The sequence below is a fragment of the Gregarina niphandrodes genome (genome assembly GCF_000223845.1).
Source record: "Gregarina niphandrodes unplaced genomic scaffold scaffold00042, whole genome shotgun sequence".
Taxonomy (NCBI): domain Eukaryota; phylum Apicomplexa; class Conoidasida; order Eugregarinorida; family Gregarinidae; genus Gregarina; species Gregarina niphandrodes.
The window spans coordinates 60,729-73,260 of record NW_011645810.1 but is presented as its reverse complement, the minus strand read 5'-3'; the positions used below and the strand labels follow the sequence as shown (position 1 = coordinate 73,260).

The 12,532-nt window shown below is 58.2% G+C and overlaps 4 protein-coding genes across 4 annotated transcripts; 2 read left to right on the top strand and 2 right to left on the bottom strand.

Moving 5' to 3' along the window:
- Positions 1-169: 169 nt before the first annotated feature.
- Positions 170-925, bottom strand: GNI_150290 (splicing factor 3a subunit 2; the record flags this gene model as incomplete). The annotated part of the gene is made up of 2 exons (XM_011134453.1): positions 170-276; positions 385-925. Coding segments are annotated over 2 exons (648 nt in total), but the record flags the coding sequence as incomplete, so codon positions are not given.
- Positions 926-1,524: 599 nt separating this feature from the next.
- Positions 1,525-3,111, bottom strand: GNI_150280 (hypothetical protein; the record flags this gene model as incomplete). Its single annotated transcript, XM_011134452.1, has 1 exon — positions 1,525-3,111. The coding sequence occupies one exon, from the start codon at positions 3,109-3,111 to the stop codon at positions 1,525-1,527; it is 1,587 nt and encodes a 528-aa protein (XP_011132754.1).
- A 528-nt stretch (positions 3,112-3,639) lies between these two features.
- GNI_150270 (hypothetical protein) lies at positions 3,640-10,278 on the top strand (the record flags this gene model as incomplete). The annotated part of the gene is made up of 1 exon (XM_011134451.1): positions 3,640-10,278. The coding sequence occupies one exon, from the start codon at positions 3,640-3,642 to the stop codon at positions 10,276-10,278; it is 6,639 nt and encodes a 2,212-aa protein (XP_011132753.1).
- Positions 10,279-10,516: 238 nt separating this feature from the next.
- GNI_150260 (MIF4G domain protein) lies at positions 10,517-12,414 on the top strand (the record flags this gene model as incomplete). The annotated part of the gene is made up of 4 exons (XM_011134450.1): positions 10,517-10,971; positions 11,072-11,793; positions 11,896-12,146; positions 12,280-12,414. The coding sequence occupies 4 exons, from the start codon at positions 10,517-10,519 to the stop codon at positions 12,412-12,414; spliced, it is 1,563 nt and encodes a 520-aa protein (XP_011132752.1).
- Between the last annotated feature and the right edge of the window lie 118 nt (positions 12,415-12,532).

Sequence of the window (12,532 nt, the reverse complement as noted above, 5' to 3'; positions counted from 1 at the left end):
CACCGCCACCCTTACCGCTGCGTTCCACGGCCCGGGGTTCATCTCTTCGGTCGCGTCCCGACGTTTCGGGCATTTTTCCCGGTGTATCCATCTACTGATGTCCTCTTGTTATATCCACTTGCTGCGTCCACCTGTTCCGTCCCACCTCTTCCGTCAATGTCTATGTTACTCGGTCTCGTAGCAGAAATTGGACCAGGTAAAGCCGGCTGTCGGGGTCCCAGTGGACTAAATATTTTTCTTCGTTCTTTTCAATATCCTTCGTCGGGATCCGGAATGCTGCAGAGATTACTGTCGGGGGTGGTCAAGAGAGGGGAGCATGGGATGGAGAGGATGGGAGGATGGGGGGGTTGAGGAGAGGATGGGGTTGATGGGAAAAAGAATTACCTATGGTATCATACGGTTGCGCTGCGAACACAACGTACTGGAAGTTGGAGTCGGTTGGTTCCACCTTTTGTTCCCACGTGGACATGAATCTGTGTCTAGGTTTAGAGCTGGAGTCCTTGAAGTGGATTTCAAAGCGAAGTCCATATTGTTTAGTACTAGGGTCTCTGAGTTTGGTAACTCGGTAGCCGGGGCGGCCAATGGTGGGCATTTGTGGTACGGGTGCGGCCATAGGGGGCATGGGTACGACTGAGGCCCCTCCGCCGGCATTTGCTTGTTCCTTTGCCGCTCGTCGGGCCAGGTTGGTTTGGTGCTTGCGGCCTTGGGTATGAGTCAGGTAACTGGCTTCATTCAAGTGGAGAGTCAGACATAATCGGCACTCAATTTTGCCCACATGATTCCGATGTAAGTATGGGTCCTTTGATAAGTCTACCGTCTCTAAAGCCAACCGCCGCAATCGCTCTTTCCGATCCAACGCTATCTCTTGCGCCGTAGCCGGCCCACCCGAACCCGTCTTGTGGCCCACACGATGCTGGAAGTCCATTTATTATTTATGAAGAAACGACAACCCACCACGCAAATCAAGTCTCTCAACCACCTGCTCACCGTCGCCGAAATTCTCAAATATGACGCAGAAGGCGGACCCAACCTCACCAGGTACCACACAAACGACAGGCATCTACTGCACATGTGCTACGCTCCACATCACTGACTGCACACACCGTACCACCCACTTAAGGACTGTTTTTAGACAACTAAACGCGAGGGCCATGGAGATCTCCAAAAAGCACGTCGTCAGATGGACACCTGCTCTGAAAGCTTTCGTGTGCAAAAAATGCGGGGGTTCCATCAGCCCGTTTTCGAAATCATGCAATATAAAAACCGACCTGGTCAAAGTAGTGGTGCAATGTGGAATGTGTGGGAAGATACGCACGTTCCCCTACAACAAGTGGATCGAAAGAATCAGCAAGACCGATAGCGTTGAACCCTAGGGTCGAGTCATAGCGTTGAACCCTAGGGTCCAGTCATAGCGTTGAACCCTAGGGTCGAGTCATAGCGTTGAACCCTAGGGTCGAGTCATAGCGTTGAACCCCAGGGTCGAGTCATAGCGTTGAACCTGGCTGGGTCTGGACCTGGCTGGGTCTAGACCTCGGGCTCGGACGTCGTGCTGGCTTCAATCCCAGCGTCGGCCATGGAAGAGGCAGCATCAGCCTTCTTCTCCTTGTTCCTATCCTTACTCTTCCCCTTGCTCCTATCCTTACTCTTCCCCTTGCTCCTATCCTTACTCTTGTTATTGCTGTCGGTTTTGAGAACTTTCAGCTTGATTGACGACTTCCTCTTTGATGATTGCTCATGTTTCTCTCTCTCGGAGTCCTTCTTCACTTCGGTCATTTCATTAATCAATGACTCCATAGAGTACTTCTCTTGTTTAGGATCACAGGCAACATACTTATAGTTAGCATCCGGCAAGAATGAGATTTCTTGCAATATTTTGGTCGCCAGAAACTCGCCCTTGGATATTGACTTTTGCTCCACCGCCCGTTCCATGCTTTGTTGGGCGACAACTGCTCGCCAATCATCAGGTGGTTGTGCGTCCGCCGGGCATTTTGTTTTATATAGACTGTGTTCATGTTTAAGTATTTTCTGGCACGACGCACAAAGAGAGAAGTCTTCACATTGTCTGCAACGAAACATCTTCTTGGTGGGCTTGATCGGGGTGTTACAAGAATCACACAAGAACCATTCAAAAATACCTTCATCATCCTCCTGATCATTTTCTATCGTGTCCATATCTATCATCCGGTCCCTACCATTTGGCCCCAACATTGTGTTGTTTTGCGCGTCCTCCATTCCAGTCATGCAGTGGTCGGTGCCAACGAGCGCGATACCTTCGCCTCCGCCGAGCATGTCGTTGATTAATTCGTCCTTACGTTGCTGCGTCTTCTGCCTTTTAAGTTCTAGTTTCGCCTTCCGAGCTTCGGCTCTTTTACTCAGCTTGACTTCGGCGAATGCGTCCTGCATACGCTCGTGTGTCTGCCCGGCCTTTTCGTGACGCATGTTATAGCGATGCTCAAACTCATCTGCACGTTCCACATCCTCAAGGCTCTCGTCGGCAAAGAGGTCCTCCACCACCACAGCCTTGTCGTTCTTGTCCTGCCACAATTGCTGGCCGAAGTACTTCTTCAAGAATTGGTCTTCCGGCGCGTTACTATCTTCCAACGCGGAAGCCAAACCATGTGAGGCCAAACCATGGGCCAAACCATGTGGGGCCAAACGAGGTTTCTTCACGCGCTCCTTTTCAATCCCCTCATCTTCACAGACGACCCGAAGACCTCCTTCGTCTTCGCTTTCATCCTCACTCAAGGCATTCAAAGCAGACACCACAGCCTCTTTCGAACCACCACCCGACACCTCGACCACCGGGCCGGCGGGTCTACTCCGCTTTAGACCTGCTAACTGCGCCACCTCTTCCGCCTGCACGTCGCGCAAGGTCTTAGACTTCTCCTTTTTCGGCTTTCGCGGCAAATGTGTTTGGACACTACGCATCAACGTCTTCGCCTCCTCCTCGTCACCTCTTCGAACCGCCAACAACACTCGTGCAAGCGTCTCATCCTGAGCCACGTCCACTACGTCTCCCTCATCTTCTTCAGAACTCCAAGACGACTCGTCCTCCGTCGGCTCCTCTGCCTCCACCGACTTTACCTTGGCTCGCAACTCCCGCGCCGACATCTTTTCCATCCACTCGTTCGTTGCCCGGCCCACACGCAATATTAATTAATGGGCCGTCCGACCGGGACCGCGAGCATGAAGAATTTTGGCCAATTAAAAGACAGACCACACCATTGAACTATTTATCGTAGAACCATCTCAGTCTTGATTGGTTTGAGATTTAACACACGTGCGAATATATCGGCGCGTATTGTGTCTGGGAATAATTGCATCTGAAATCAAGAACAGGTGAACCGGACACGGAGTCGAGGCAGATCGAATTTGCGGGCGATCGAATCCTGGGGCCGAGTGAACCGATACGGAGTGAACCGATACGGAGTGAACCGATACGGAGTGACTCAGTTAAGGAGTAACCTTCAGTCAGGTGACACGACGGTTGCACTGTTGTCGGGTTCTTAGCTAGTCACCCGCTTAGCTAGACACACGCTTAGCTAGTCACCCGCTTAGCTAGTCACACGCTTAGCTAGTCACCAATCAAGCCGGCTGCGTCTTTGGAGCTGGACCGTCCTACTGTTCGATCCTTAGGAGATGTCGTGGTTCCGTTCTTTCCGGAGAGGAGAGTCCGAGGTTCACAAGGATCTAGGTGAGGAGTCGCTGGAGGGCGTGGGGTCGGAGGAGGTCGGGTTGAGCACATACTATGATGCCCAAAGGCGTGTCCCATTGGCTGGGTCGTCGTCTCCCGGTCCTTTGTTGTCATCGGAGTCCTCGCGGCCTGAGCGCGGATTCGTGCGGCCGGGAGCGGTGCTGGAGGTGTGCCCCATCAACTGCGAAGGCGAGCACAGAGGAATGGTTGTGTGCAATACTGTCTGGCGTGGACATGCAGGGAAAAACATGGAAATCGTGGAATTTCAGTCGTGCCGTGAAGAAAGCATTACCAGCGAGGAAGTCCACTTCCCCCCACTTGTCCCGGTGCTTCCTATCTGTTTAGACGACAGTGATGTAATCGAATCGCCATCACTCTACACCTGCTCCCGACCCGGCACTGGCCGCGATGTCGTGGCCGACAAGGAATGTTCCGAACTACCTACAGAACCCGAGCGACGTATGCAACCACCCGAGGGACGTATGCAACCACCCGAGGGACATGTGATTGCCCAACAACCCCTGAAGCCTGCCGAGGCACCCTTACGACCCAATATCCAACAACCGCATGTGACCCAGCGACTCACTACGAAGCCCCTGTGCTCACTCGAAGATGTCAGCAAACCCGCCCAGTCCGTGCAGGCAGTCGTGCAACCGGTGGTGCAGGCTGTCGTACACGCAGTCCTAGGGGAGCGGTCACCGCGTACGGAGTTCGCGCCTTCGGAGGCCAAGTCTCCGTCCACTAAGTCCGACCTGCTTAACTCCAAGTTGGAATCTCTCAATCCCAAGTTCGAATCGAGTCTCGAACAACCCACGTACCGCATGCCGCCGGAAACGACTACGACCGTGCCGCCGGAAACGACTACGACCGGCATGTGCAACGGACACGTTCCATCTCCACATGACCGCGAAGAACCCAAAGTTACCAGCCGGAGCGATCAATCGACGAAAGAGTGCACCGGCCTTCTTGAGACGCCGCTCGCGATCCGACCCGGTCCCCGTGCCCCTGACCCGGGAACACGAAACTCGCAACCTCGTTCCCCCAAGATCGCGGCGCTCGTGTCTCCTCTAGTACCTCGCGCGGCTCCCAAACTGCCAGCCAGGTCCTCCACGGCCGACTGCGTCCTGGACTCGGCACCTCACGGAAGGCCACCGCCCCCGCTTCAGGGACCAGGCGCTGCTTACCCAAGACTGCTACCTCGCGGCGCGGTAACCCGAGCACCACTGGATCGAGTCCCGTTGGATCGAGAACCGCCGTTGGATCGAGCACCGCCCCTCGATCAAGCAGGTGGAGGACCCGCAGTGGGCACCGTTCCCTGTCTCAGTGGCAGTCTGGCCGACCTCGGAGGAGGATGTTCGAGCAGCCTGAGCAGACAGCTTTCCTCGAGTCGGATGCCCACTCAACGGAGGCCGGATGGCAAGGTTGAATTCAAGGATCCGGGCGCGGGCTTTCCGGGTGCGGGCTTTACGGGTGCGGAGTCGGGACCGTTGGGCCTGGGCGTCGTGACCAGGTTGGGTGTCCCGACCAGCCATGGCAATACGGCACATATGAATAGTGCGTTAATACGTTCCGGACTGGTACCTGCCTCCGTGTTTGGCCCATTCGCAACCACTACGGACTCTACGGAGCCGTTATGGAGTGGGACCGGCCCAGTGACCAGTCGTTCAGATCGGATAGGGTGGCACACTCAAGACAGTCTGCAGCAGAGCGAGAGACTGCAGAGCGAAGTGTTGCTGAGCGAGGTGCTGCCGAGCGAGGCCTTGCCGAGCGAGAGGAAATCTGATTCGAGGCTGGAGGAACCCTCACGACCCGATCGTCCGGCTAACTCTACAGAGAGGAAGCTCCAGCTGTCTGCCAGACTCCGACTCGATGAGCCTGTGGAGGGAAAATTGGACCGAGAGGAAAGGTTGGACCGAGAGGGAGGGTTGGACCGAGAGGGAGGGTTGGATCGTGAAGTGGGCCGTGTGGCCTGCAGTGGGTTGGACTCCTATGCTCTCGACTTCGGAGGTTGGCTGAATCAGGGTAGTAAGCCGTTTCCTCAGTCGGCTCGAGACTTGCTGGGTGTGACTATGACCACGAGCAACGCGCATTCGTACGACGACGTCGATAGCTTCGACTTGCGAGGCAGTCGGGACTTGCCGGAAGGTAGAGGTCCCTTGAGCAGTCTGCGGACGGACTCGATGGACCTCTTTCGGCAACAAAGTCTTCTACGTGAATTGAGACGCGGTACCACAGTGGCCACCGTCAGCATGGCGAACCACTACACTGACTCGCATCGCATTCTCAGGCATCCCGAAGCCGAGCGACAACAACAACAAGCCGATCGTAAACGGTTCGACCGCGTTAGTGTGGATTCAGCGGACGAGGACATCCTATTGGACTCGATGTGTCGCCGGCTTCCGCAGACTGGCCACTGGCGTCAGGAGTTGCTGAGCTCGCAAGACGGATCTTCGGTCCCCGCGGAGTCTTTGGCCCTGGATAAATTCTCGGTCCCCGAGAGGCCCTCGGTCCCCAGGGAAGACTCCTCTTTGGTCGGTGTTGACTCCTTGGCCGGTGTTGACTCGATGGCCGTGGGAGACTCACTGGCCGTGGAAGGGTCTGTGGTCGACCCACAGGACTTATCGCCCCAGGCGGAGCCGGCGCCGGACTTGGGCGAGATTGTATTGTCTAATCGACACAGCGAGCGGAGTGAGTTCACCTTCCAGCAAAAGCCGCCAGCAGCTACCGGGTCTGCAACCTCTGGGAGTGGTCCTGTAGCGCCTGGGTTCGGAACTGCGGACCCTGGATCTGGGCCGAAAGTCGCTGGAAGCCGACTTGGTCGGGTTGCGGATCTGACAGCTGGCGGTCTCCAGGAGCAACGGAACACCGGCTCGCTGGTGGAAGGCGCGTCGCACTCGTGCTCGTTCATGGCATCGCCGATCGAGGTGCCACGACCCGTTCACATTTGCGACTCGGTCGAAAGTGTGAGCAGCTACGAAAAGGACGACAGGGAACGCTATGGGATGGAACGGGAAGGGATGGACCGAGGAGGGTTACAAGCTTTGGGCGGAGCAAGGGTTTCTGACGGGACACGGGTTCCGACTGGGACACGGGTTCCGACTGGGACACGGGTTCCGACTGGAGTACAGGGACCGATTACAACGCAGGCACAGGACCAAGGTGGGGCTGGTGTTGGGCATGGTTCTGTATTAGCTCAGTTGGGTGTAAGACCGAATGGCAGTCGGTCCTTGGCTGGTCGGATTCGGTCGACTCGGTTCCGGGTGGCGGAGAGTTCCGACGGGAGCGAAGATGCCTTTACGAAGATGAGCACGGAGGGGTACCCGATTGAGGAGCGGTTGGTGCGGCGTCTGACAAACAATCGTAAGGAAATGGTTGTATTGCAACGTGACGGATCGCAGTTCCGCGGTTTCGCAGATACCGGTTGTCCTGAGACCTCTGACGGCGAACGAGATCGAGATCGGTCTTCCAACCTTGGTTCTGACCGAGGTAGCGCATGCAACCTCGGTTCCGATCATGTGTCGGAGAGGGATGCGCACGAAAGTGTGTCTGCGAATTTGTCCACACACGAACGAGACGACCCCACGGGAGGAGGTGGTTCGTGTCGAAGCCGGTTCGTCCCGGAGGGTAAACCGCTGGTGCTGCCTTCCCTCATGCCCTGTAAGACCCTCATGCCCTGCAAGACCGTCATGCCGCGCCCGGACTCCAGTCAAAACTCTTCCGTACAGTGCGTGCCCTCTGACGAAGCTTCCGTCAGCGACAACCGCGCCGCCTCGCTGCCCAACCTCGCCAGCGTCTCCGCCAGCGTTTCCGCTAGCGTCTCCGACCCCATGGAAGATCACGACGTCGAACCCCCGCATCACGATCCCGGACACCGCGATGTGGGACACCGCGATCTCGGACCTGTCGGACCTCCAGTGCAGCACCCTGAACCTCCAATGCAACCGCTGCAGGCCCCTCCCGCCATGCACGGCCTCCTGATGCACCAGCCCCCGCTGCACGGCCTCCCGATGCACGGCCAGATGCCGAAGTCGGGATGCGAGGGTGGGTTGCCGGATGGGTTGGTGGGTAGCAGTGAAGTGGGCGCTTGCGGCCAGACGTTGATAAAGAACAAGGGGCCGGCGGTGCAGTCGGCAACGCCACCGTCTGCGCAGGTCGTATTGCGCAACGGGGAGATGCGCACGACCACGTTGCCCTCCAATTCATCCTTCCTCTCGCCGCTGCCTTCGCTCCGACTGCAGTCCGTCTCTGACCTGCGCGTACCCGAGGACGCCGAGGAGCTGGAACTCACCTACCGCCTCCCCTCGGGTCGTCTCGCTCGCAGACCCAGTCCTCCGGATACCGCTTGGGACCGCCGTCGCGTGGCCCTGCCCCTGGCGGCCGGAGACCTGGCGACCGGGGACCTGGCAACTGGAGACCCGGCGCCCGAGACCGAGGTGGCTTCGCCTTTCGGGGATGGCTCGCCAAACGCATTGAGAGCCGGAGCCAAACAGACCACGCCCAAACAGGCTACACCCAAGAGGGAAAACACCTTCGGTCGTGCTGACGACGATGTCTGTGCTGAGATCGGATCCCTGCATGGCCGGCCACCAAGAGGACTCAAGGTAAGCAAACGGAAGAAGCTTCGTAGTAAGGGGCGAGCTCCGTCTGAGACGAGGGTGATCAGTGTTGGCGGCAAAGAAGCGCAGACACCGATGCCGCATATCCAGACGCTCAGCAAGCTGCAGCAGGACTCCGCCCAACGCAGGCGCAAGTGGGAGATCACTTGCAATCTCTTTGTAAAAGGCAATGTCACGGCAAGAACTCCACGAGACCGACTTAGCGCACGAGACCGACTTAGCGCACGAGACCGACTTAGCGCACGAGACCGACTTAGCGCACGAGACCAAGTCACCGCTGGAGACCGACTTAGCGCGAAGGATCGAATAAGTGCTAGAGACAACGTGAGTGCACGAGAGAGAGCAAGGACTCGAGAGAGAGTTAGCGCACAGTCCAATCTCAGTCCAAACAGCCGACCCTCGGAGTTACGTCCGGCTGCCGGTGACAAGACGAGTTCTGACATCACGAGCGCAGCCCGCCAGAGTCAACAGTTCGGGTGGTCCGAAGTGGACGGGGAGCAGAGGGCGGTGAAGGGGAGTGTATGGTGTTGCGAGTCGTCACAGTGGAACCGGCAGTTGGACGGCTTGCGGTTTTATAGTGAGTTGACGCCGCTGATGAAACTGGAACCGCAACCGGTGCCTCTAGAAGTACGGCAGGTGCAGGTCTGTTGCACCGAGCTTCAGAAAGAACCGCCGCTGCCCTGCGGTAAAGGCGGTGTTTACACACTTGATAGCCAGACCACGTCCGCCGGCGCCGACGACTCGGGACCCATCCTCTCTGGCGGACTCGGCTCTCGTCCCGTCGAGAGCCGGCCATGGCCGTGGCCGAGAAGCGGCCTCGGTACGGGAAATGGTCTTGGTTGCGAGGACTCGGACGACGACGACTTGCTCAGCATTACTCGGAGTCCCGCCGACGCACCACTTGGGTCGGCAGATGGGGTTGGGTTCGAGCAAGCAGCAGCGAAGATAGTGGAGCCAGTGAAGTTAGCGGAGCCAGTGAAGTTAGCGGAGCCAGTGAAGTTAGCGGAGCCAGTGAGACTGAGATTAACCAAGAGGCAAGAGATCAGTCAGAGGGAGGCGTTGGCGAGAATAAGTAGAATGGTGGAGTTGTGGGTGATGCGGCAGCGGATTGCACGTCTCTATGTTTTGCAGAAGGCGGCGCGACGCATCCAGCAGTGGATGCGGAGTTCGCTGATGAACCGGAACGCGGCCGGGACTGGGAGGCCGCGATTGTACCGGGTTGCATCCTCGAGCGAGAGCGGGGCCGAGCGACCGGCGTGGCGCCAGGGAGCGCCAAACAGTCTGGAGGAGCGCTGTCTGGGAGTGCGCCGGGCGCCGGAAGCGGGGTCGCGCACGCGGGTGCAGGCGGTCACGGGTGCGATCGTGATGCGCAGCGCGCGACCCCTGACACCGCTGCGTCCTCTGACGCCGCCGTTGCGACTCACACCACCGGCGGGCCGTTGCCTGCCCCAAAACCAGCGTTTCCTGACGGCCTCGAAGCTGACGAGCTTCGAGGGGCGAGTGGCCGGTGCTGAACGCACCCTCTTTGGAACCCGCCACGCCTCCAGCCGCCACGTCTCCGGCAGCAGCTTCGACAACGCCACCGGCAACAGTAGCGAAATCGACGACAGCGACCGCGACCCCTGTGGAGACAGCCACTCCAGCTGCGACGATCGGAGCGACTGCAGCCAAAGCGGGAGCGACAGTCAACTCGACAGCCGCAGCGAGAGCGAGAGCGAACTGGACGACCGGAGCGAACTGGACGACCGGAGCGAGAGCGACCGGAGCAAGCGGTACTCGAGCGATTGTAGCAGTAGCTGCAGCAGCGGGCATGGCCGCGGGGAGAACAGGTACTGTGCACGTCGCGTCCACGGCGGTCCAAGCCGCAGCCAGACGGGTTGCGCCCGCCCGAGCTACGGGTGCCTCGCGCAGGCGCCAGGCCGGCAAGGTCTGGCGCCTGCACACCGACCGATCATGCGGAGAGAGTAGTGGTCCTCCGCTCCTGTGCGTTTCGATCCTCTCTTCCATGCATCGACCCTGCCCATAGGGCGCCCTGTCCTAGTGAGCCAGCCCACGCCCCCCGTGCCCCCAGTGGGCGCGTGCCCTAGAGGCTAGAAGTGTCCGCAAAAACACTCCTGGGAGCGTTTCTGCAGGGAGCGAACCCCTGAGAGGGACTCCCGTGGGGCATTGCGCTCTGTGCGTGGGGCAAGGGGTTTTATCCGGTAAAATGTTTGCCAAATCGAGTCGCGGAAGCGGCCGTGGGCCGCGTTCGTATGAGTACTCGGGAGCGGGATTCGCCCGCGGTGGGGCGAACAAGAACCTGGCGCGTGGCGGAAGTCGCCGTGGTTGGCGCGGAGGTGCTCGGAATCCACCACCGCCGCCGACGCATCCGGTTGCGGAGCCACCGGCGGCTGCGCCAGTACCGGAGACACGGCCGCCGCCACCGCCGGCTGATCTCGTTGCCGCCGAAGCGCCCAGACCCTTCGACGCCTCCAAGGCTGGCGTCGACCCTGCCCTCGTTCTCGCCATGGCGCCCCGTCTTGGCCCCCTAGCCCTCGAGACTGTCCTTCAGAACTGGACGCGCCAACAAATCCGCAACAAGGCAGCCGAACAGAAACCGCCCCCCGCCACCCACTCCTACCCCATCGCCACGCTCCTGCAACTCCGCGAACCCTCCATCAGGTAACGACACACCGACCGCGCACACATTTCCCCCATCCCCCCTACACCTAACTGGCTCTGGTTGCAGGACGTACGGAGCGAGTTTCAGTCCGTTGTTTAGCACGCATGCACGACGTCGGTCGCAGCCGGGGATTTCGCCATCGGGTACGCGACAGCGCGAAGCGCTGGCGAATAAAGAGTGGGTACGTGCACCGGTGCCGCCGCCGCCAGTGGTGGCGCCGCAGAAACGTCCGGAATTGTCGCGGCCGGTTGCACTGCGGCGGCATACGAAGAGTTTGTTGAATAAGTTGACGGTGGAGAAGTTTGAGGCGATCGCAGACCGGTTGGTGCGGGACATCCTTGAGTCCTGTGCGGATGAGGAGGAGCTTTCGGTTGTCGTTGATGAGGTCTACAAAAAGGCCGTCTCCGAACCCGACTTCTCGGAAATGTACGCCGACCTGGTCCTAGTTCTACGCGCACGCTCACCCCAGTTCCAAAAGGACGACCAGGATGAACCCAGAAAGAAGCCGGTCGACTTCCAGCGTTGCATCGTCTTCCGCTGCCAAGACGAGTTCGACGCCATCACCCAATACGACCCCGCCGCCGAGGAAGCCGCGCTGGCGCAACTCTCCGAAGAAGACGCAGAAGCAGCACGCATGAAGAGGAAGCGACTCATCCTCGGCAGTCAGCCACACCCCCATCCCTCCGCACACCAACTACCTACATGGTACCAATCGCCAACGACAACTTCTGTAGATATGCGATTTATTGGCGAACTATTCATGAGAAAAGTGATCTTGAGCCCCGCCTTGAAATCAGTTGTTTGTACTCTCATCGTCAGCAGTAAGCTTTCTCGCGCCCCAGACACTCCGGACAACCTTTGTTTCGGACAACCTTTGTTTCGGACAAGGTCTGCTCGACAGACAACCCTCTTCTCTCTTGCAGACAGAGCGAGACCCGAACCGCATATCATCGAATGCATGTGTGAGCTCCTAACAACCATTGGCTACGCCCTCGAGACACAGTGTAAAGAGACCTCCAAAATAATCCTCACTACTCTGAGCGATCTACGCGAATCTTTCGACACACGCATCGACTGCAAAATCCAGGACCTCATCGATCTCGCAGACAATGGATGGCGACAACGAAATGTTTTCAAGACCAAAGCCACCACGCTCAATGACGTCGAGTCTCACGTAAACCACACCCTACCTACCCATTGCCATGACCCACGGAATGCGCACTACCACCCACGGAATGTGCACTACCACACATGCGAACCAACCAATGAACCTTGCACCCACTAAGCAGTCACAATTGTTACTTCAGATACTTGAGTCGAATGTTGCTGGCGTCGAATCCGAATACCCCTACAAGGACTACGTATATAGATTGGACGACGAATACCGGCAAAAGAAGAGCGAGGCGAAGCGCCAAAAGCAGCAGCAGTCTTCCTCGCCCTGACAAACTGCTCACTCGGTTCTGAACCGCGCCTGCCGGACATCGCTTGGCCTCTGCGCGGAACTAGATTCCTGACTGGCTCCTTGGCACTTCACTTTTTCCCAACTGGCCACTGCTTGTT